This window comes from Porites lutea, chromosome 8 (genome assembly GCF_958299795.1).
Source record: "Porites lutea chromosome 8, jaPorLute2.1, whole genome shotgun sequence".
Classification (NCBI taxonomy): Eukaryota; Metazoa; Cnidaria; class Anthozoa; order Scleractinia; family Poritidae; genus Porites; species Porites lutea.
In genome coordinates this window covers 1615863-1641995 of record NC_133208.1, presented here as the reverse complement: position 1 = coordinate 1641995, position 26133 = coordinate 1615863, and the positions used below count along the sequence as shown (strand labels likewise).

At 39.7% G+C, this 26133-nt stretch overlaps 1 protein-coding gene across 1 annotated transcript; it reads right to left on the bottom strand.

Annotated features, from left to right (window-relative positions):
* Positions 1–11303: 11303 nt before the first annotated feature.
* On the bottom strand, positions 11304–26133 carry LOC140946328 (uncharacterized). The gene is made up of 14 exons (XM_073395427.1): positions 26009–26133; positions 25317–25469; positions 24196–24319; positions 23192–23304; positions 21628–21699; positions 20790–21011; positions 19663–19836; positions 18852–19031; positions 17623–17763; positions 15740–16002; positions 14861–14945; positions 13714–13824; positions 12240–12546; positions 11304–11447 (listed from the first exon to the last, which is right to left on the bottom strand). The coding sequence occupies exons 1-13, from the start codon at positions 26094–26096 to the stop codon at positions 12251–12253; spliced, it is 2022 nt and encodes a 673-aa protein (XP_073251528.1). The 5' UTR covers positions 26097–26133; the 3' UTR covers positions 11304–11447; positions 12240–12250.

Sequence of the window (26133 nt, the reverse complement as noted above, 5' to 3'; positions counted from 1 at the left end):
AGCGACACAGCTTTTTTGATCGGCATTTTATTGTACATACCGGTAATAAATTTTCAACTGAAATTCAGTTTGACTGTACTGTGTAAGGCCCAATTCAACCCTCGACCCTTTCATAAACCAAACTCAAGACCTATTTAGGCCAACCCAAATGATACAAGTTTGATGGTTGATTCAGACGTCAAAATAAACTAGTGGGACTAAATTCATTTTCACAAGGTACAATGGTCTACAATGCTTAACAGTAATTTATGCATTAGGTTCAGTACATAAGAAGTTTGATGTTTGAGATGAAGTTGCTCCACAATCGAAATTCCCATGTGGGCCATTCACACTTAATTCATGGTTTGACCCAAACTAGATATATATTATGTCGGAGTTAACCCTTGATCTACCTCCAGCGGCTGCTGGAGGTAGATCAGGCGGCTATGACAACATAAATATATATAACTAAAGATATGAATGGTAGGATTTCCGAATAACTCGATATTTAAAGTACATATGAGCTCATTATGCATGCAGTCTTAGTGTCCATAATTATATAGAATCGAAACATGAAAGCATGATGAATGTATCGCGATTATACAGAAATCTTACCAGAGATTTTCTTTCTAAACAAAGCAACGAATGTTTCTAAGCAGTTGTTTAAGCTTACCTGTATACATCATTGTAATAGCCAAGCAACGTTATGGTCGTACACAGCGAAACAAGTGGTCAACATTCCAGCGACTTGCAGTTACGCCGGCGGATAAGTTGGTCCAAAAATGACACAGAACGAGGATCGAAACATTTCCAAAGGTAGTAATCATAGGAAAGTCCATTTTGCGCGAGATCTTGACCAGTAAATGTAGCATTTTCCATTAGCAGTCGACGATCATGACTTCCATATTGCCACCGTTGGGTTCTCGTTCCCAGAATCCTCGCGGCACTAGATTTCCCGCGAATCGCGCGATTTTCAGGAAAAATCCCGCAATTTTCGTTTTTCGCGAAATTAAGTGATAATATTAGTCATCCACAGACTTTGGAACCACGAACGCGCTTAGATCGGAGGGGGGGATGTACATCAGACACCTCTAGGAACAAAGTTTTCCATTGTAGCCACATTTCGTTAGGGTTACGTACTACCTTGAGGTCATGCCATGGTTGACCTAAAATGCCAGAGCGAAAGCTATTACGATTGAAATCACGCTTAACTATTGTCTATATGTAATAGTGCTACAGTAGTTCCCTTCATAACAGGAGGTGACAAAATCTTGCGGTAAGGGACGGACCATTAGAAAAATTATGGGGTGAGGGCGGGCGAATTACAAAAAGAATATTCGCGTAAGGGAAAGTTAAATGAAAAAAATTCATGTACGCCAATTAACCCCCAAAATATTCATGCTAGGGCCTATGCCTATAACACGAAAATAACTGAAAACGCGGCGAAAATAAAAATACCATAAAGGTAACGGAAACACTCCTGGCGCTTACATTATGTTTTCTATAACATCAATACCTAAAGAACATTGTCAAAAAATGGTCTCCTTTAGGGGTCAAAAAAAGGTTGGCCCACGCCCAGGTTGGTCTTCTTAAGGGGCTTAATTCAAAATTTCCAATGAGCATCCCCTCCCCTTTCATATGGGAGTCCCCCCCCCCGGGTTAAAAATATACATATTGCCTGACAGAGTGACACGTCACAAAAAATAGCAAAAACCCTGTCAGGGGAGGCAGCTCTGGTGGCCCTTTTTCCCGTTTAACCTCTGGGAGAGAGTTAACCGTTTTACCTCCGGCGCGAGGGTTCCCATTTAACCTCTGGGACCGAGTTAATGTTCGAGCACCTCCCTGCACTTGCTGGGCCGGAGTGTGGGGTCCGTCAGCAAGCTCGACAGTCCCCCCCCGGTAAGTCAATTGTCTCCGCTGCACGGATTAGTCAAGCAGGTTTCAGAGAGTTGGCCATCTCTCACCACCCTATAACCCCACCAGCACAATCAACCTAACTTTGCTTTAGAAAATTGACCTATATATTTGGATCGAAAACTCATTTCGCTCACTTATGGTCTAAAACACTCATGGTCCGGACGGTTCTTCAGAGACGCATGCGCGTTAGGCCCAAAAAAATAGTTAGGAAGACTCGTTGATTCATACACAACATCCTCATTCACTCAGGTCCGTTCAGTTCAGCTATGCAAAATATGGCTATCATTTGTAAAAGTTGTTTTTCCTCAAAATCTCGGGTTGCTCAGCTTTCCACAAACTCCTGTTACAAAAACGCGCCTTAGACAAGTGCTCAGCATTTTATAAGATTGAATTTGCTATTAACTGTGCATGCCATTGGAGACATACATTTTCCACCCTTTCGACGACTCAAAAAATATCTAATATCATTTGATATTGAACGATCCGAAAACTGTTAAGGTCACAAGCAATGAAACAGCTTTTTGTTCCACACAACCACGGAAACGGCATTCTGAGAAATTTCAGTAGAGGTACATGTATACGCTTGGCGTGGTGTACGATGAGCCCCCCACCTTCCCCGCCGGCCCCAATTACGTTTGAAAATGCTCCGCTGCCCCTGAACTGGGTCCTAAGAATCATTTGTATTCGTAAAAGAAAAACGTAAGAAGGTCTGGTGATTCAGTCGAGAACTGCCGATTCTGTGCGGCGGGACCCTGGTGTCTTCCTCTTCAGGAGCACTCAGTGAATGCTTTTTTTGCAATGCAATTTTTTTGACAGTCAAAGATTTCCCGTTGTAAAAATTGTTCCTCGTAAAATTTCGCTATCGAGAAGACCATGAAATAAATGGAGTTGTGTAAACCCGTCTAGTCAGACCAATTTGTTGTGAAGTTTAATTAGAGTTGAATAATTATTTTTTCTCGTTTAGATTTTCTGTTTACTTCACATTTATAGGAAGCTTGTTTCTTCACTAGCTATTTGTTCAACAGCACAAAAGGCGGGAAAACAATCATTAGTGATTTATTCCAGTATATATTCAGTAAAGATGGGAAGGAAAGCCATTTTATTTTAGTTTTAATTATTTTTGATGAAGAGAACACGTTTTTTGTGCCTATCAAAATCGAGTCTTCTTTGAGGAGTTTCGAAAAAATAACATAATAGAACGCGCTGGTTGCAAAACACAAAAGAAAGTTATAATTTTCCAGATTCGACTTACGTTTTGTTTTTACAGTAATATTGCCTGCAACTGCTGAAAAGAAGTTCATGTTGCATCAATTTTACACGTATTTTTCGTTCCCTTTCCATGGGACAGAGAAAACAAAAACGTCACATAAGTCAGAAAAAAGTGGACATTGTTTATATGCGCAAAAAAAATACAGGTCAAATGTACACAAACGTTTTTATTTAACATTTTCATATAGCCCATAATACACGTTTATCCCCCATCACCCTCCTTCACATTTTCCTCAATTTCATGTAAAACTTGGGGGGAGAACAGTGTTTATTTGACCTCGTCCACACATACGGTTATTTTAGAGAACGGAGACACAAAAATGCTAAAACAATGGAAATACGATAGCATACCATACTGGGCATACGCTGTATGATGTATGACATCATCGTATTAAAACATCTCCTTTTTCGTCCGTTCTCATGCTGAAGACCATTTCCATGAGCATACCTGTGTTTTTGGTACCCGAAACACCGTTTACGTAAGAACCCGAAGGCTTAAACGGTTTTCAAAAATATCAAGGATCCCTACTTTTTTGTTTGTTAGTTGTTTGTTTGCTTGTTTTTTCTCAGAAGAACACAGTAAGCATGATCGGTGGCTGAAAAGTCTTACAAGATTCTGCAAACAGTGCACAGCTGAGTCCCTTTTAACTCTATACTTAAGCCATCATCGATGTTGCCTCAATGTTCTGTTTCAAAGTGAGGCTAGGTGCGAAGCGATTAGCCACTTGTGCATCTCCCATATACTGACTGATATACTCTTTATTGTGTAAGACTCCAAATAAATAAAACATGTATGTATAATGTCTCTCATAATGCACCTTGTCCCCCCTACCCCCTCCCCCCCCAAAAAAATTTGGATAACCTTTATTTTTCTTTTCTCCTGAGTATTACAGTTGTCCCAAGAGGACCTGAAGACAATGATTGTGCAAAATGTGGGGGGAGGGGGGGCGCAAACAGGGTGTATTATGGGAGATGTGCAAATGGCTAATTGATCTAAAATGATTTTTATTCTTATACAACTAAAACTCATTTTCACAAGAATTGTTTCATACACTTTGAAAGTGAGAGTTTTGGGAACTCAGAAATGGGAAATTACCTTAAATCCTAGGCCCCCTTGTGGGCTTTTTTTTTTCCAACCACTTTTGAGGGGGGGAGGCTTATTTAATTTAGCGAAACGCATCAATGGGAGCAAGGCTTCTCGAGGACGGACTTGTGGTTCCTGGGCGTTATACTTCTTTTTCTAACAATAACAAAATGGTGACAATTCTCCACAGAGAACTAGAGCGTGGTAAAGTTGAAAAATAAAGTTAAGCACATGAAGTTGGAGGTCATGTGTCCGAAGACCAAACACAATATGAATTTCCAGCCTGAACAAACCATAACTGATCAGTTCATGTTGATTGATTGTGAAGAATAAGGATGATGGTGGGTGGACGGGGGAAAGGGGGGGGCTTAATAGAGAGGGGGGCTTATTTTAATTCCCTCCTCTGAAAAGTGGGGGGGGGGCTTATTTTAGAGGGGGAATCTTAATAGAGGATACATGGTATGTGTGTTAAAAATCATCCGTCTTACCTTCTTAAGCTACTAGATAAACAACAACACTAACAAAAAATTTAAAAAGCAGGAGCCCATCCCACGCGCAAGACGAAAACCAAAACAAGCTTAACTGATCATTAATTGTAGGGAAACTGCGTATGAGGCCATTTTGATTGAAAGACACTGTTAAGTACAAATAATCAGATAAACACGTAAACAAACAAAGAAAAAATAGAAAATGATCCAGTAATTTTAAGCTACATGCAGCATTAAAGTTGATGAGGCAATAGAAAAATATCTTAATACGGCTGTTAATACAGACACTGAGGAGACCATAGGAAGTCTCAGTATTAAAGGAGTGTCCGTATAAAGCAGGTTGAATTTAGACAAAATTTAAGGGCTTTCTTTTCCCAGGGACAAAGCAGACTGTTCCTTATGTATGTATGATGAGGTGTCCATAAGCGGGTGTTGGTAAAGTGGAATTTGACGGTTGCTAGTTAAATAAATTTGTTAAGCTAAGTGATTTGTGTGCCTTTGTTGATTTTTATTATATCTTTAAAAGCATTTTTGCCATCTGTTTCATTCCGAGTTACCAGTCATTTCTTTCTTAAGTGTACCTTTTATGGCCAAAATTTAGCCATGAACTGTCTGAAACTCTAAAATGAAAAAAAAAAAAAACATGGCAATGCAAATTGATATTAGGATGTAAATCACTCATGATCAGCTCCCGTAAAATATTTTAAGAATGCAAAACAGTCGTTTTTTTCTCATAATCTGTTTTGCAAAGACGCAAAGTGGTTAGAGAAAAAACCCATTGTATTTAAATGTTCAGGCTGTTTTGCAGCCTACTTTGGCTCAGGGCCTGTTTACATAAAGGTGGGGGACCCCAGGTAGGTGAGGTAAAACGTGGCGGGTTACCCCGCCTAACATGGAAACATGATCACATTAAAAAGAGAGATTATATGGACAGGCAGGTTACCCCACCTAAGCAGGTTACCTCACCTACCTGGGGTCCCCCACCTCCATGTAAACAGGCCTTTAGACATGTTTTCATCTTGTTTGTTTTAACCTTTTTCATCAAAGTTGTCAATTTTTTTTCATATAAGGCAATAAACAATCAAAATTCAAGATACATTTAAAAGATGGAAACACATCGTGAAATTTTAGTTAAACAAATTCATGTTACGGTGGCTCTGTGACTCACTGCCATATATGGGCTATATAGGTATGTGCCGCTGTGAAGGGTATGGCTTTCAAGCAGTTTACTCTAGGATAGGGTATATAAATCAGAGCGTTTGGGTCTAGAACAGGGTATCAATTTTCAGGAAACTGATCAGTTGGTTAAAGATTTTATCTAGACTAGGGATTGTGGTATAAGGTTTTAAGGTTTTTAAGGTATAAGGACTCGCTAATGGCGGCTCGTAGATTCCAACAGAAAACAAAAACTCCATCTGGTGTAAACTTGATAGAAATGATTTTGGATTTCAAAATGATATATACTTAGGAACAGTCTATTTAAGCCTGCCTAACTATGGAAGAAATAATAATCATGATGATTTAATTTCGGAAATAGAAACAGAAATGCTTTCTTTTTCACAAAAGGGTGGCATTATCGTACAAGGTGATTATAATGCAAGAACAAGTGATATTCAAGAAGTCGTAATGAATGATGATAATACTTTCTTGCCTGTCCCTGAAGATTATGAAATTGATCCCCAATTCTTTAGGCATTCGCAGGATTCCGGTACAGAAAACTCCAGGGGCAGAAACTTATTAGAAATATGTACCACATTAAATTTGCGAATTTTCAACGGGAGGATTGTTGGTGACCTGGAAGGTAAAAAGACCTGCTTTCACTGCAATGGCAGCAGTGTCGTGGATTATGTCATAGGCTCTAAAGCTATACTTCAAATTGTGCAATACTTAATTGTTAACCCCCTAATGCCACGTTTGTCAGATCACTGTCATGTGACTTATGCTATTAAAGCTATTCTAGCCGGCAGCCCAGTTTCTTCTAGCTGCTCAACGGATGCACCTTGTCTGAACATAATAGACTATTATGGGATACCATACTGAAGAGTAAGTTAAAAGAATGTCTGGAATCACAAATAGTTCAGTCTAAACTACAAGCGGCCTTAAGAAACGATAATGTTGACACTGCGGCTGAATTGTTTAGTGAAACTAAAGCCGGCTTGAGAGTCCAACGTAACAAAACTAAAGCCATGTCACAAAATAACTGGTTCGATCTGGAATGCAAAACTGAAAAAGAAAACCTGAAATCCCTTGGGGAACAAATTTCTCAGGAGCCAAAAAATTCCCAGCTGAGGCACCTTTTACAAGACAAAAAGAAGAAATTTAAACGGACATGCAGACGGAAAAAACAAGAGTTTGTCAGTAAGAGTATAGGCGATATTGACCTCCGTAATCCTCAAGATACCTGGAAACAGATAGGTAAAATCTTTAACATTAGAAAACGGCAACCACATGGAATCGAAACAGTAAGCGTGGAACAGTTTTATGAATACTTCAAACAACAACGAATGGCGACCAGACAGATCTAAAAGATACTGGAGTTATTGAGGAAGAGGCAGGCCCCCTAGACTATGCAATATCGGAAGAAGAAATTGATTTCGCAATCAAAAAACTGAAATCAAACAAAGACCCAGGGTGTGATAAAATATTAAATGAAGTGCTAAAAACCAGGAAAGATATCATAAAAGGTCATCCACTAGAGTTGTTTAATCAAATTTTAAGTTCAAGTAAATATCCTACACTCTGGAGTTTTGGCCTCATCGTCCCTATACATAAAAAGGATGATCGATCAAAAGCTGAAAACTACCGAGGCATCACGTTGCTCTCTGCATTAGGTTAACTCTTCACATCCATCCTCAACGATCGATTGTATGATTACATGACCAAAAAAGGAATTCTAAAAGCAGAACAAGGCGGCTTTAAAAAAAGGCCTGGTACAGTAGATAGCATCTTCATCTTAAAAACACTCATACATAAGTTTGTTAAATCTAAAACACAAAAAGGCAGAAACTTGCTTTTCTCATGTTTTGTAGATTTTAGAAAAGCTTTTTATTGCATACCCAGGCAAAAATTATTCGAAAAACTCAGAAAAGAAGGAATTTAAGGGCGTTTTTTAGAAATAGTAATGTCCATGCACTCAAAAGATAAATCAGCAGTTACAATCAATAACAAAATGACTGAAGCTTTTCCGTGTTACACTGGAGTTAAGCAAGGTTGTATGTTATCACCCACCCTTTTTAATCTCTAAAGTGATCTACCCGAATTTTTAAATTCACCAAGCTCAACCGATATTCTGCTTGATGACTCTGAAAGACCGTATAAACTGTTTATTATATGCGGATGACTTAGTGATCTTTTTGCGGTCAGCAAATGGCCTATAAACACTCCTCAACAAGTTGGAATCCTACTGTGAGAAAACTGAACCCATATGGAAATTTTAGTTTAGCTAGAGAAGAGTTAAAAAAAAGTTTGGCTTAAGGCACTTTTATCATAAAGTAAGAAAAGAGATGGGTGACAACTTTAGAGAAAATATTATGCTGACAATTAAGCTATTTGATGCTCTGATATCCCCCATACCTCTCTACAGAAGTGAAATTTGGGTTGTTGACTGTAATGACCAAATAGAAAAAGATCCCGCAGAATTAGTTCAAATTAAATTCTTGAAATGGTTGCTAGGTGTAAATAAATACTGCAGCAACAATGCATGTAGGGCTGAAACAGGAAAATTCCCAATAAAAATCGAAGCACAATATAGGAATTTTAAGTTTTGGCTAACTCTAACCAAACACCCAAAACACATATTATCACAGGTGGTTTATAATGATATTAAGTCGAGGATGAATAAGGAATTATGGGGCCAAAAAATCAAACGCGTATTAGACCAAATAGGGCTGGGATACCTCTGGACAAAAGCACATGAAAATGACATAGGAATCTTGAACATCATCAAACAAAGACTGAAAGACATCGAATTACAAAGATGGTTTAGTGACGTAAACAATGACGCAAGAAAAGACGCCAACCAAAAGAACAAACTAAGAACCTTTCGAAAATTTAAAACAATAGAAAATTATAAATGTGAAGATTATCTCTGTCAGGTCACCAACATCCGACACCAGATAACTCTAACTAAACTCCGTCTAAGTAATCACAAATTGGTGATAGAGACAGGTCGGTATGTGAGACGTTATAAGAAACCGGAAGAGAGGATCTGTCCTATTTGTAAAAAAGACGTAGAAGATGAAATACACTTTTTTTAACTCTGTGCCCTGCGTATCAAGAAAAAAGAAGTACTGTATTTGAAAATATTTAAACAAAGAATACAGAATATCAGTAAACAGAATGGCACTAGATGATGTTTTTCTGTTGTTAATAAACCCTCCGAGCAAGAACAAACCAGTGCAAAAGTAAATTACAAAATACGTATATCTCAACTGCTATGAGAAAAGAAGATCATTAGTTCTTTAGGTTAACACTGATTATAGTTCCACTAGTGTGCAATTTGTGTTATGATTTTAAATTATGTGGATAAAGTCGATGTACATAGGACTGTATAAGACTCCAAATAAAGCATTGTCTTGCCTTGTTTTGTTTTGGCTAGACTGTGCTAGTGACCTTAGTAGTTTCTGGAAAACAGCTACTCTAGGATAGGGGGGAATTGGGGAGTTTACTCCAGTATAGGGTAGCAAAAGTTAGCTGAACTAGCTCTGGTATAGGTTAAGGGTTCCAGTGTCCCAGCCGCACATCCCCACCCAGAAATTCCTAAAGTATCCCCCCCACCCCCCTCTCCGTCTTAAAATTGATACCTGCATTATTTATCAACAGGGCAATGACCTGTGACGTGTGTTCTGTACCTGCAAATTTCATGTTTCTCTTTAGTTTGCACCAGATCTCCTGTACTTACTTGATGATTTAAGCCATAAGCTTAATCAATTCCCATTATCAATATAACTTGCTCGTAAGACCATCATTTCCAGCAAAACAACCTTGAATTTAAGCTTATTAAAGTTAAGCTATTAAATTCACATACCTCACAAGACCAGTGCCAGATTTTTCACGACTTCTACCACGCCAGGTGCGAGAATTAATAGGTTATAAATAAAGCCAAGTGTTGACGAGTAAGTAAAAGAACTTCTGAAGTTTAAATCCTAAATCCAGAAGTCTAAATCAGTTCCTTTGGATCCAATTTACTTCCAACGGTGGTCAACAAACCGTCGCCATATTGCTTTTTCTTTTAGAACCCAGTCTCTCGATTGGCGTCACGCGCGTGAGCTTTCGCAGTACTCGTTTCGCGCTTCTCGAGTACTCGTAAATAGACATTCATGCCTATTACTTGTTCATAAACTTTCACGAATTATATGAGTGAGATAAGTAGTTAATGTTACTTCTAACAGTGACGAGTATTTCAACTGAGTAATGAAACCAGCACATGAGGAATGTGAGTGTGAGTGAACCCATATTACCCGAGACCCCCCGCGAAGTACTTTTTCTTGCTCTGTTTTTTAGATTGAATGCTTTTTTTATTTCAAAATACAGGTACAACAATATAGATGGGTAAATTTGGACTGAATTGCTATTTTCTTATCTTCATTATATAAATGCAGGCCTTAATTTGCAATTCACTTGCACCTGCTTGTGTCGTCTCTTCAGCTCTTGGTTCGGATGGTAAGAGTTTGCGCTATCTCATTTTAAATGTACATGAGACTCGGTGCACTAAGAAAAGAAACTAATTAGTCACATAAAAGAGAAAACTGTCGGTTTAATTAAAAAGAGGAAGTAAGAAATGGGTTGAAAAGGGCCGGAAGCAGGTCGCTGCCACAAGCTATTGACTAGGTAAAATGTAGTTCATTAGCTGATACAGTAGAAAATGATCACTAGTCAGTCTTGATTCGAACTTTCGCGCATTTTTTCTCGTTCCGTTTTCCCCACTATCTTGGAACATGGAACAGGCTTTATATTTAGACTTAAAGGAATTTTGAGTGTCATGTTGGACAGAAAAAAAAAACACAACATTCTACCTAGCCTGAGAAAACAGACGACATTTCGCGACGCAAGCAACAGTTTCTCCGCGAAAGACGTTTGAGAAACGAGCGCAGAAATTCCATACTGATGACGCGTCACTACCCAGATCTGGGTAGTGCTTCTGATTGGTTGAAGCAAATTTCACAAGCGGCACAACCAATCAGAAGCACTAACCAGATCTGTCTGGGTAGCGACGCGTCATCAGTATGGAAGTTCTGCGTAGTGGTAACTTTGCGAATTGTCGTCTGCTTTCTCAAGCTACATCCTACCCGCACTCTTTGCAAAAGCCCTTTAATTGGTGTTTCTGAATCGAAGTGTCTCCCTGTCTTCCGTAGCCTCCCACGCAGACGTTCTGCTAGTGGGACAGGAACGCGTGAAGAACCCCTAAGAACAACGTCTGCGTGGGAGGCTATGACATCCTTGCAGAAGTAAATGGGTAGGAGCGAGGACTAGAACCCACTGAGACGGAAGTAAATATTTCTATAATGCCTTAGAAAGCTGTAAATCGGGCGCTTCGCAGTTGCAGTGGTGACCATTTAAAAACAATAATGCAAATTAACAGATTTATTGTAATCGTGTTTCACTCAATTATGGTATTTGTGACGTAATAACGTTTAATGAAAATAGTATCCACACAGGCATCCCAGCTTTATGTCTGACAAATTCTTCTGTCCTGAAGATCATAAATCAATCTACCTACAAAAAATAAGAATATTTTCTTACTGTGAAATTAACATACTTCACAACGTACTTGTATCAACAAAGGCCAGGTTTTGAGGGAAAGATCTATTCAGACGCTCTTGCTTCAAAGCTGTACTTAGCGTATTAGTTTAGCCTGTTCTGGGGGTCAGTAGGATAGTGGAGATCGAGTGACGCCAAATGGAGAGAGGAGGGAATCGAAAAAGCAGAAGAAAGGAAGATGATAGAGGAACTCCTCTCACCCCCCTCCCCCCGGGGTTTTTTTCCTACATACTTTTCTTTGCGCTGTTCCCACTATCCTGGAACAGACAGGCTTTATTAGTTTCAGGTGATCAGATTACAAGTAATGGACGGTCCATATATGCGCACGATCTGGTTACGTTCTGTGCATTGCATTAATTCTTAATGGAAGTCAAAATGAATTCTGACTATATACATGCTGCGCATGTGTAATAGCCAGTTAACTTCATACCACTTTTGACCCCACAGAATGAAACGTTAAAGAGCAGTGCAATTGATTATTGTCGATGCTTCTTCAACTACAATAGTTTTGTACTAAAACGAGAGGGGCACCAAAGCTACCCTAAGCACGACGACGCTCATATTGACCATAATGATTAAGAAAATGGTGTTGAGGAAGAAGTTTGAGGAGCATAGTGAGGATAGAGATCATTAGCGTTAGAAACTTATTTCTTTTCAGTTTCATTAACTTCACAGTAGTTTTTTTTTCTGGCGCTCTTAATGTACAGTTAGCATAATAATAAATAATCATATTATAATCTCACCTCCTTCTGTCTTAGCACTTAACGCGCATGCAGCTCAACTTGCAGTTTGGCAACATCCAACTGGGATTTTTAGTGCATTCTCCCAGTTTGGCCCAAGCAGGACAACTTGGATTAGAATCTTTAATTTTAGAGCTACAACTCTTCTTGCAGTTAACCAACATCCAGGCAGGGTTCTTGTCGCATTGGCCTGTCTTGGCCCAGTATGGGCAGTTACTCTCATGTCCACTACTATCTCTACACGCCTGACCAAGGATTGTAGGTTTCGGGATCACTGGAGGCCGTGGGGTTGTTTTGGCTGTTGTTGTTCCTATGAGGAAAAATGATTTTTCAACATTTCTTCTTTACATTAAACCTCGTACGAGGGCTCCCCTTAGAGTTCTTCAATACCGTCATTCCGACCCAAATTTTCCTTCAATCCCGTAATCCCCATCCCGCACCCCGCATCCTGCATCCCGCATCTCACGTCCCGTAATCCCCATGGGTACAAGTATCAGCATTCTGCATCCCCTGTATACTATGGAGCTTAAGCAACGACGACGGCGACGGCAACGAGAACGGCAATGAACTAATAGGTTTTGATTGGCAAAAAAACAACTTTGCACATGCATCACGCTTTTCTGCACATTTCTTTGCCGTCGTTGCACGACTACAAAGTGAAAATACATAATTTCACGTTTTGTCGAGAACGGGAACACAAAACAACAGTTTTCTCTTCCTTTTCGCGAACTTTGATACAATCCTTTAGAATTCAACTCCAAAGAAGTTTACCAACATTTGACGAATTAAACCAGATCAGATGTGATTAGCGCGATAAAATTTGAGGCAGCGCGAATTCACTTTTTAAGTGTCGTTTTCGTAACCGTCGCCGTCGTTGTTGCTTAAAGGTGATGTTCCACGGAACGATTCGCAACGACAAATTTTAGCGCAACACAGCGTTGCAATGCTGGAACAATGTTGTAACCATTCGAAACAATGTCACAACAATGTTGCAACGCTGTGTCGCGTTAAAAATCGTCGTTGCAAATCGTCCCGTGTAACATCACTATAAGACTCATTGACATGAATTCATGTAACTATTCGATCCAGAATCTCTAGTCTATTAGCTCTAAGGAAAGTAGACAAGATATCAATGGCACTGATAGAGCTCGGAAAATCTTTGCTCGTGGAATTCGAAATCCTGGGCTCTGGAATCCAGAATACAGCTCAAGGATTCCGGAATGCAGCTTATGATTGGAATCGGCAATACAAATTCCATTGACAAAGAATGCGGAATCTATCGCCGTGGAATCCAGAATCCAAACTTTCCAGGATTCCTTTACTTGATGCGAGACCCATCGGACAACGTGACCCGAAACGCAAAGGCCGCGCGCGGATTAATGAGACTAGGAAAAAGGCAAAGGTGATACCATATTTCATAAAATTTAACAAACTGTTGCCACGCCTCTGCTACTAGTGTCTAAACAATTTTACACACCTCTGCAAACACGACAGCTTCTTTGGCAGTTTTTAATCATCCAAGCCTTGTTCTTCGTGCAGTCTCCTTTTGCGGCCCAGATGTGGCAGGTATGGTAGCCATCTTGGCAACCTGCAAAAGAACAGAAAATAGACAAAACCACTCATTCGGGGACAATACAAGATTCATTTGTATATAGTATCGTCTAAGGGCCGGTTTACATCGAGGTGGGGCACCCCAGGTAGGTGAGGTAACCGCCTGTCCATATAATCTCCCATATGGTCACCCCACCTATCATGTAAACGTGATCAAATTAAAATGAGAGATTATATAGACAGGCGGGTTACCCTACCTAAGAGGGTTACCTCACCTACCTCGGGTCCCTCGCCTCCACGAAACAAGCCCCTTCGATGACTTCATATAATTAATCGATATATGCATATATTTTTGGTTAGCTTTGGTAGTTGTAGCTTTAAGCTATGTTCAGACTGTACTGGGACAGCTTTTCGTGCCTACTCGATAAGCTATTTGGTATCGTATGAACACCATTTGATATGTGACTCTCCACTTTAGAGATCGACACCGCGCACCTTTGCTCCGTTACATAAATCGCTCCGAAATCAGCGTTCTTATGTGTGAACATAAGCTCTATTCGTATGGCTTTCGTGCTAGACTACGAGTAGTCCCCCATTTCGCCAACATTTGACAAAGTAAATGAAATTAAGTAAGCTCGATGAAGTTTGAAACAGTGCGAATCCACATTTTAAGCGACGTTTTGGTTTGTTGTCATAAAGAAATTTTGCTACCATGGCAACGTGAGGTAACGACTTCTCCTATCGATAGACATCTACTATATCGCTCGGACATACACTTACACTTTTAAATTCCCCAACAAGCTGCAGGCTCGAGTGAGATGTTGTAACTTTCTCTTCCCCCTTCTGGGTTCCACGGAGTGAAAATTTACGTTTGGAAAAATTAACATTTGAAATATAGCTTATCACCATAGCATCGTACTACTACTATATCAACCATGGTAATGTACCACTTAAGGGAGGCAAGAGGTACAGAAAGAAACTACCCCCCCCCCCCCCCTCCTCCCCACGCATATAGGATATACCTGGGGCTTAGTTAAACGTAGTAATCAGTAGACATTTGTTTTACAACTTACTGCATAATCCAGGGTCGATGTACGCATCATCAATGGCAATGTCTGCATATCCGGTCTCTCTCCCCATTTTCCCTATTATTGAAAGCTGCCAAAAATATGTAAAAAAAATTAGACTCGGTGTTCTAGAAACTAAGCTAAATTATGATTTGGAAAGGAAGGGATGACAGCCCCTCACCCATATAGGGTTTTGTCCCAATGATAAGTCCCTCTAAAACTGCTGGCTTTTTTCATAACCAAAGGGATATTCAAATCTCAAAGCGTTAAATCCGTCTATTCCTAGAGAATAACTAAATTAAGCACGTTATGGTCAATTGTCTCTTCATTTTAGCTTAATCAGATCTCGATCGACTATCCACAACTACGGAGATTAAGAATTTCCGATGACTTGCCCAACGTCGGAGGATCTATGTTCCCCATTCGCTCATCAACTTACCCTGTAACTTAAACCCGTCGGAAGATCTATGGTCTCCATTCCCTTATCTACTTACCCTGTAACGTAATGCCGTCGGAGGATCTATGTTCCCCATTCGGTCATCAACTTACCCTGTAACTTAAACCCGTCGGAGGATCTATGCTCCCAATTCCCTTATCAACTTACCCTGTAACTTAAACCCGTCGGAGGATCTATGTTCCCCATTCCCTCATCAACTTACCCTGTAACTTAAACCCTTCGGAGGATCTATGGTCTCCATTCCGTTATCTACTTACCCTGTAACGTGAACTCGTCGGAGGATCTATGTTCCCCATTCCCTTATCAACTTACCCTGTAACTTAAACCCGTCGGAGGATCTTTGTTCCCAATTCCCTCATAAATTTAAACTTACCCTGTAACTTCAACCCGTCGGAGGATCTATGGTCTCCATTCCCTCATCAACTTACCCTGTAACGTAATCCCGGCGGAGGATCTATGTTCCCTATCCCCTTTTTCCAATCTTTGCCTTGGTCTCCTTGCTCGTGAAATATGTACCAGTTCCTTCCGTTAGATAACGTCAATTTGACGGCCAGACTTCCCATGTTTTTGCCATACATCGTGTAGTAAAACTTAAAGCACTGTCCGCCAGGCAGCCCCGACCGCCATGGACTCACTAACTCAGCTCTGTCGCCGGGTCTTGTTCCTGAAGACTCCACGTAAAGGTAGTATCCTGTTTGGATCGGTATAATTTTACAACTGGGAAATTTCCCACCGACCCCTCCCCCAAACTAACGTCAACGGCAATTATTTAGCCAGGCCATATTTTGGATAAGGGGAGGAGAGGGTGAGCAGATTCGAAAATCTTACAGAGCGATTTACTTGGTCCGTGAAACAGTTAATAACTACAAATAAACAAAAGAAGACAATAGGATTAGTGCATAATAGTACGTGGCATTCTACTACCTAGTTTACGGCTTAAGTAGAATCACTCTAATGGTCTAGTTCTCCTGCATGTTTACATATCTCAATCATAAGGTCTCGTTTAATTGGATCCAATAATACTGTAAACGAAATTCATTCAAATATTTAGGGAAATCAAAGTGGAAAAAATAGTAGTAGTAGCCGTAGCCGTAGCCGTAGCCGTAGCCGTAGTAGTAGTAGTAGTAGTAGTAGTAGTAGTAGTAGTAGTAGTAGTAGTAGTAGTAGTAGTAGTAGCAGTAGTAGCAGTAGTAGCAGTAGTAGCAGTAGTAGCAGTAGTAGCAGTAGTAGTAGGAGTAGTAGGAGTAGTAGGAGTAGTAGGAGTAGGAGGAGTAGGAGGAGTAGTAGTAGTAGTAGTAGTAGTAGTAGTAGTAGTAGTAGTAGTAGTAGTAGTAGTAGTAGTAGTAGTAGTAGTAGTAGTAGAAGTAGTAGTAGTAGTAGAAGTAGTAATAGTAGTAGTAGTAGTAGTAGTAGTAGTAGTAGTAGTAGTAGTAGTAGTAGTAGTAGTAGTAGTAGTAGTAGTAGTAGTAGTAGTAGTAGTAGTAGTAGTAGTAGTAGTAGTAGTAGTAGTAGTAGTAGTAGTAGTAGTAGTAGTAGTAGTAGTAGTAGTAGGAGGAGGAGGACAAGGAAAAGATAAAGAGGAATTTAAAAAGCCTTAACAAATCTTCTGAAATAATCCGGAATTGTGCTAAAATGGCCGAAAACTCCTTGATATACTAAACAAAATAATTTTGGAGCCGTTTTTGCTTCTTTCCGGAAAAAATTTACCGTTTCAAAGAATTTTTTACTGTTAGTGTTAAAATGCCCCAAATTTAACTGTTTGATGTTACAAAGCCAAAAAATGAAGCGTTTAATGCTATCTAGGTACCTCTATTAACAGCCTCTTCAGAGAAAAACCTTAATGAAGACGTGAAGTTGATTGTATCATGCACTGACTAACAATTGTTCCTCGAGCCCGAATGGGCTCTAAGTCAATAGCACATTCGGCCTTCGGCCTCATGGGCTATTGACTTAGGGGCCACGAGGGCGAGAGGAATAATTTTTTTACTAAAATCCAACTAGTTGGTGAAAAATATCGAGACAAAACAACTTTAGTTAGTTAAAGCTAGACTTTAATCCTTTTTTGCCGCCAAAAAGCCTAGTAGTAGCTCAACCAATCAGAACGCAGCATTGTTAATAGACCACTAGTTGGATTTTACTAAAATGTGTTATCTCCCTTGGGAATTTTGTTTAGCAATTATTGAATGAGGCTGAGCATGATCTGAAGAGGGTATCATCCGTCCGGGCCTAAGGCCGTTTTTTGTTTCTTTTTCTTTTTCTTTTTGTTTTCTTGCTTATATGCGCCTAATGGAGGCAATGCAAAAATACAAACCTAGTCCAGTAGTATGATCAGCACTCGGTCCAGTATTAATAGTTTGCGTGTAGGACTGATGAAACCTCCAATCTAAGTTGTCACTTTTAGAATTGCTCCACATCCCAAGGCGGCCATTCTCAAAGTCAGCATCGTCATTATCTGTTAAAACGAGACGATGGAAGAACACTCGGGTAAATAAATGGCACACTGTGTTATAAATATCACGGGGTCTTTATTTAATTACGTGTTTTTTCCGGAATCCGGGGAATTTTTGCATTGGAATCCGGAATACAGCTCAAAGAATCCGGAATCCCACTAACGATTGGAATCCAAGTTCCACTGACAAAGAATCCTGGATCCAGTACCTGGAATCTGATCCGGAATTCTTAGCGTGGAATCCAAGACCCTCTTGGCCACACAGGACAATGTTTTAAAAAGCAATCGTAACATCTAAAAAGATCACCCACATCATATGAAAAGATGTTTCGAGAATAACCCGTGCCAGTACAGCTTTTTGAACTGGCGATTGAAGTGTTTTCTTAGTTCAAATTTTAATTATGTTGCTTTTGAGCATGGCACTAAATGTGACACGAGGTATTTCCGACGAAATCGAAGTTGCGACGATCCCGTTTAATCAAACGACGATCTTAGAGATGAAAGCGAGGATCGCCGAGTTGCCACTCCGATGACGTTTGACAACGTTAGTCGTGTGATGACGGTAAAGAAATCTGTCAAAAAGCCCTGCTGCAAGTTCAGAGTTTTTTGTTTTACTTATTAAGCCTGTTGCAGTTTTTATTTCTCATTTCCGTAGACTTCGCCGTGGTTTCTTGAGCTCGCTGGTAGTAAAGAGGCGAGGAAAACGAAGTTCGGTCTCCATGTACCCATACCAAAACACAAATGTTAATGAGTTTGAAAAAAAGGTAAAATATAATTTAGGGCCTATTTTTTTGAGGTGAGCCGGGCTTGCCTACACGTATGATACTGGGCTGGCTCAGCTCATGCCTTGTCTCCTCTTTAAGTTTTCGTCACAATTATATGAGGAAGCAGGCTAGCCGGCTTGTCGAGATCCTGGCTCGAACAACCGGGATCTTGGCAAGCTGGGCCAGCCTGCCTTCTTAAAATAAACACAATGATAATTTCTTAGGAAACAAGGCATTAGCGGAGCGATCTAAGTAATAAAGAGGGCCAGCCCGGCTAACCGTACTGGTTCACCTCAAACGGGCCCTTAACGTGTATTTGACTCTCACCAAGATTGCAACGCTTCAAGATACACATTCCCTCCTCGGTTGAAGACCCTGGGCACTGTTTTCCATTATGTCCCGGTGATGGGTTGTCGCATCTTCGAAATCGAGTTCTGACGCCATCGTTACAAGTTTTACTGCAAGGGCTCCAGTTCGACCAACGACCCCAATGACCGTCGATAGGAGCTATATAAGGTAACAGAAAGTCAAGTTAGCGTTTGCTTGATGAGTTATTTACGTTTGACTGGGCCCTTTGTCATTTTATTCACCATTTTCATATTGCCCATAATACATTTTGTTTACCTCCTTGCCATCTGCATAAGCATTTCCTCAATTTTATATTTGGTCTCGTTCACAGGTATACGGATATTTTAGAAAACGGACATTTTTTTCCGTTTTCGAAAAAAAAATTTTCGCTCGTCCGAATGGAAACGCTAAAACAATGGAAAAACGAAAGCATACCATACAGGGCATGCGCTGTATGATGTATGACATCATCGTATTCGAAAACCTCCGTTTTCTTCTGTCCACACGAAAAGGATAAACCCGCGTTTTTAAAACAGCCCACTGTGACGACCATTTTAACGAACCTGCATTTTTGGTACCCGAAACACCGTTAACGTGTGGACCAAACGCAAATATCAAGGACCCTAAACTTGTTGACAGTTGTTTGTTTATTTGTTTGTTTTCTCAGAAGAACACAGTAAGAATGATCGTTGGCTGTATAAACTCTACACTTCTCGGACAGCCTAAAAAATAAGAGGAAATCATGACGATTATATCAGAAGTTAGTGGTTTGTTAGAAAATGTTATTTACCAGGGCATATGGAAGATGGACACTTGACCCTCTGTTTTTCTACGCCGTAAACATTAACGTTTCCACCACAAGCTTGTTGGTTTCCCGAATTAATGCAGAATCTCTCACGTGTGCGATAGCACTTCTCGTCACAGGGAGTCCATCCAGACCAGGAAGACCAACCATTGGTAAGTTCTAACATAAAAAATAATAATGATAATTATAATTATAATGAGAATGACAATACTAATGATAATGATAACGATAACGATAACGATGACGATAATAACAACGATATAACGATAACGATAACGACAATAATAATGATAATGATAACGATGACGATGACGATAATAATGATAATGATAATGATAATGACAATACTAATGATAATGATAATGAAACGATGACAATAACGACAACGATATAACGATAGCGATATCGATAACAATAATGATGATGATAATGATAGTGATAACGATAACGATAATAATAATGATGATGATAATGATAACGATAATAATAATGATAATAATAATGATGATGATGATGATAATGACAACGATAATAATAATGATAATAATAATGATGATGATAATGACAATGCTAACGATGACGATAATGACAACGATATAACGATATTACGAAAACGATAATAATAATGATAATGATAACGATAACGATGACAATAATGACAACGATATAACGATAACGATAACGATAATAATAATGATGATGATAATCATATTGACAACGATAACGATAGAACGATAATGATAATGATAAACATTTACGGTTCATGATTAGTATAAAATATACTACAAGCCTGGGGCCCGTTTCTCGAAAGTCCCGGTAACTTTTCGAGCCCGAAATCAAATATTCAAATCGAAATATAAAGAATAAGAGCGCGGGTGCTGGCTAGCAAACTACTCCATTTTGTTTCATTAACTGATAGTTTCATCATGTTAGATACAAAACTATCGGGACCTCGATCTTTAATGTAAACGGAGACAGCTTACCGGGCCCGTTAATTATCGGGACTTTCGAGAAACGGGCCCCTGGCCCCTCAAGTAGAACTCTCCTTCGCCTATACACTCCCTTGTGCACCAGTTGGACGAAATATGGTGCTTTAGAACATAACTACTTACTTCTGCAATTGTATAAAGCATTAATTTCGACTGCGTCTCTGGTACTTAGAAGGTTATTCGGAGTTCCAAATTCCATGTTCTCGTTTCCAATGGCTACAATGGTGGGTTTGCCGTTTTTGGTCCATGCCAGTCTATCATAATGCATGACGGACTGATAATCGTAGGAAACGCCCAAATCATCAATAGTCCTCCACGAATATTTGTCAAACTGGTCTTTAAAATCTAAAATAAAACAAAATAATGTAGGTAAGGTAGGTAGAGTGGGTAGGTAGGTAACACACTTGGCTTAACGTATTTCTTGTAAAGACATATTTGCCCACATTTAACTATGAAGGGGCAATTCATGATATTACTCCATCATGCTCAAATTCAAAAGCGCTTTTTTGATGCATTTTATAATAATTGGAAAGTAACTACGACCCCAGGAATGGTGAAAGATACCGAAAAAATGTAATTTCTGACGTTTGAGATACATGGGAACGAAGTGGACAGAAATAAACAGAATTCTGACGGCACGGTCAAGGGGCGCGGAAGATTCGAGGGATAGATTCGGATTATTTATGGTTTTGGCGCGAGAAATGTCCTTGTCTCGTGTTAGTTAAGTCAGAATAGAATCTGAACACTTTCAAAGACACCACGTAGATTTCAAAGTATTAGTTTAAACAAAGCAATATTTTCAGATGACGTACCTAAAAGCTATGAGTGAAAAGTCATGTCGTCGAACATAAATAAACCTTTTTAGCTTTCAGTTTGCAGCGATAGTTTGCCGTCTGACGCTGATGACCGGTTAACACAGTGACAACGTAAGTATGATTCACTACTGTATGCAATATCTTACTAGATAGAATGTTCTCCCAATAGACCTTGACATATTTATCTCGATCGCTTCTTGCTTGCTCGTGGAAGAAACCTGAAGCAGATATCAAAGATGCTATATACAACTGGATCTAAATTACCAGCGGCGGGTCCTGGGGAGTGGCCCGGGGAGCCCGGCTCCCCCCTTATTTTTAGACCAAACTGAGGTGTGAAGGGCCCAAAAATTCTTTTTGGAGACCGCCCTCCCCCTCCTCCCCCTCCTCCCCCTTATCTTAAGGTCTGGATACTGGCATGGCTACTGACAGGACCAGGACTCCTGGACAGGACTTTACTAAAACGAGGAACTCGAAGAACGGGAACGAACCCGGGAAGCAAGGGAACAAAAGGTAATTTAAACCCTACCCCTGTCAGTATCTTCATTGCCTATTCTACCTTTTTTTATTTTGCAGTTCCCATGCGTGCTACCCATTCCCTCTTTAGTAATACCTTCGTAGACGGCTATGATTCGTTCACATCACACAATTTGATTCACCTGCGTTAAGGTGGCTGAAAAAGTTTTGCGGGCAGTCAGCGGTAACTCGCGTAACGGCGCGTGTTTTAAATATTAGCCAAACAAACATGGCGGCGTAAAAAGCATTGGTACACAGAAGACGGTTTCTCAAAGTCTACTCATTAAAATTTTGTGATATTTGGCAGAATTTTGACTTTTATCGTATTTAATTAATGGAAACTTTAAAATAAAAGTTGAACAGACGAATTTTGTGATACATTTAATAATTACGATACAATTATATTATTGATTATCTAAAAACCCGTCTGCTAAAATTTGGTCAAATAAGTTTCAAATGGTAATAATTACTTATAGTAAGCTGTATGCAAGTTTATAGGAAAATCTAATGAGCGAATTTTATGTAAACTGAGCAAAAGTGAAATTTTAAGGTTGTGTTCAATCGTTCATGTTGCCATGGAAACAATGAAACATCACATTTTACCTGTCGATCAAAATCTTTCATCAGTATATTTTTCACCTCCCAAGTTTCAGCTTGTGAGCTGCAACCTTTCTCTTGTCATGATTTGACAAATGACATATACTCACAAACTGCCAAAACTGTGTTCAGCCACCTTAACAAGAAAGTTTTTGTAACGGAGTGCGTTAAAGAACTGTTGAAACGAAACATCAGTGATACTTGAAAAGTACTACAACTTCAAAAGTACTACAACTTCAATCAGGGGCGTAACTAGCCTATAGACCTTAAGGCCTGGGCCTTCAAATTTTTGGTTTGACCAGTCTACTGTTTGTAATAAATTATGTGTTGTTGGGGTGAGCTAAAAAAAACTTATATTAAGAGCTAAAAGTGTTGGTGAGGTCACCGCGTACTAGCCATGCGTACAATTTTCAGGATAGGTAGAAATGAAAGCCAACCAAACCTACAATTAGTCGAAAAGCTGGCTTCACCCCTACAAACCATGTACTGTAGATCACATTGTAGTCCCGCATGTAAACCTCGAACACCTAGCTAGAACATACGATAAGGGCAGCCCATGATCTTTTTGTCCATCGCATAAAAACGCGAGAGAAAAATTACCTATTGCATGCATCATTTCATGCACGATCGTTGGGACGTGATTACAGCCTTCAGCAAGGGAGATTTCTTGAGGGATGCTTTTAACATAATGCTTTCCCACCTTTGATGAACACCTAAAATGATAAAAAACGTTTAGATGAAGAAAAAAAACTTCAGAAGTTTCTCAGATGGTTCTCTCTCTCAATGATTTAGAAGCCGGAGTGGTTAATTCTGAGCTGCTCTAAAAACTATTTTATCCAATGGGATGTCTTAGGAGAACTTTTCTAGTCTTGACAGTTTTAAGGTCACTGGATTTTCTTCAGGACCCATCAGGGTAGCTGACAGTTTCAGTCCGGTCGAAAGTTCGAGGACATGAGAAGACGTCAGTTGCATTTTCTATATACCAGAAAAAAAAGCCCTGAATATCTGCGGTTATTCAGAAATTTTTAGCCTTTCTCGGGCTTTAGAAAATTCTAGGAAATATTTTGCTTAGTCCCAAGGCCTCATTATTCCGCGCGGCCAAAGCGTTTCGGGTCACGTGGTGCAAGCGAAGATGTGATGTTTCCTTGTTTCCCGTCCGTTCGCCTCGGATACGTCCCCGAATTGAATTGACCGAGAGGGACTGGGGAAAGCCGTAGAGGGACTAGACAAGGAAATATTTATATTTGCTTATTTGAACAGTTATTCACTTCAAAGAACAAAGTTGTTAGGTAGTCTTATCCGCATGCGCGCTTTACAAGGAGGAGAAAAAAATGGCGGGGTGGGAGGGGAGGGAGCGGGTAGGGAAAGGGAAAGGGAATTCTCATGGGACAGCTGATAGGTGAACAGTGTAATTCCCCTTCAATTCAGTCCTCCCTCCATGCTTCTCTCAGGCAAAGTAAGTTATTTGCACCTTTTTTTGGGTCATTATTTTAAGCAATTTTGTGCCTTAATCCTGATAAGAAAAGAAAATTTAAAAAGAAAAAAAAAACAAAGAAAGAAAGAAAACATAGCGCACCTCTGGATTTCTCTATTCGATAACTTACCCGTCGCCGTTTCCAAATCGAATGTAGTTACCCCCATGGACTGCTCTGTTGTAGTATTGAAATCGGATGCATGTTTTACTGTGGAATTCCTGAATCGCTTTGTACACATTAGACCTGACATGGCCTGTGTGTTAAATAAGAAAGAAATTAAGTCTGAGTTTCGCGCATACTGATCACCGCCACTTTTAAAGCAAAACGATTTTGTTAGCCTCCACCGTGACGAGGCCCTGAGAAGGTTTGCGTAAGGAAGCTACGATCTTGCGGAACGACAATTATTACACAGCTTGCAGGCGAAGTTTATTAGGATTAAAAATTAGCTGCAAAAACCGTGGACGAAGATCCTGCTAGTTGTAAACGTTGGATCTCTAGAAAAGAGATCAAATCAGCCAAAATATAAACAACCAAGAACAAGAAGTCCAAAGACTACTGCAAAGCTGATTTTAAACAACGTATATTGTTTTTTATAGCAATATTTTATTGCGACATTCTCCATTTATATAATATTGTGTTTGCTACATAAGTTCAGTAACACCTGTAAACCTGAAGAAGGCTGGTATGGCCAGCCGAAATATTGTTATAAAAAACAATATACGTTGTTTAAAATCAGCTTTGCAGTAGTCTTTGGACTTCTTCTTCTTGGAAGTTTATTAGCTTACAAGGTCAAGCTAAACGCATTCTAGGGAGTAACCAAGTAAGCAAAGGGATTTTCATGGCTGTTTGTACACTGGTTCCCGAGGGCTGTGAGCAAAACAATAAGACGAACGAAATAGCAGAGGGGTAGGAGGACTAGGAGTCAGATGACATGCAACGTGATAGGAAAGAAGTAGAGTAGCAAATTGGCTAATACTTGGACTGCAAAACAGTCGGGTTTCTTTTTTTCTTAAAATCAGTAAAGCGTGGCGTAAGAGTCCTACGCGCGCGCGAGTCTTTCTTAGCCCGTAGGGCGTGTGAGGCGTATTTTAAGCGTCGTCCCCAGTCTCGTTCTCCGTTTTCAGCCTCGTTTTAGACCCTTTGTTTGAATGCTCGCGCGTACCTGAATACGCAAAAACAAGGACTGTTTTGCAGTCTAAATACTTTACATCTCTGTTTTTCCTTAGAAGAAGTGCTACGAAAATACATACTCATGTAGGAGGGAATGTAGTACGGTATAATCCGGGTGTTCCATACTCGTTTTTTTTCCCGTATGGCGTTCCGTGAGTTTCCGCCATTTCTTATGTAGTCCTCAAGTTCGGGGTCAAGCTTTATGTCTCCTTGATAAAAATCTGATATGTTTTCTGTTACAAAGAAACAAAAATAAAAATAAATCTTAAGAAAAGAGGTTCAACAATTATGTATCCTAAAGGCCATCCTTTTTCATGCAATTACGTTAAAAAATAGAATAAAATAAAAAAGAGAAACAGACTGAGCTAAGACTATCTGCAACTGTTAGAAAACTGCGTATACAAAACCAAAATAAAAAGATAAAAGGGAATGAGCTAACCTCGCCGCAGACGTCCTTTGGGGTTCGTTTGTCACGCATTCATTTCTCTCCGTGGGGGAGAAATGAATGCGTGACAAACGAACCCCAAAGGACGTCTGCGGGGAGGCTAGGAATGAGCTAAAGCTAATCTGCAACTGTAAAGAAACTACGTACAAGGCTACTTTGATTGAAAGACACTGCATGCTGAGTATAAATAAAAAGGCAAACAAACAAATCTGAAACAAATGGGAAAAAACCCAGTAATTTTAGGTATTGATATGCTAATGCAGTATCAAAGTTTTCAAGGGCATTGTGAAATAATTATTAATTTGTTAAGCCAAGTGATTTGTATACCTTTGTTGACTTTTACAATCTCCTTAAAAGTGTTTTCGCCATCTGTTTCATTCCCGGCTGTCTGACGTTTCTTTCTTAAGTGCGCCATGTTTACGGCCAAAATTCGGCCGTGAACTGTCTGAAAC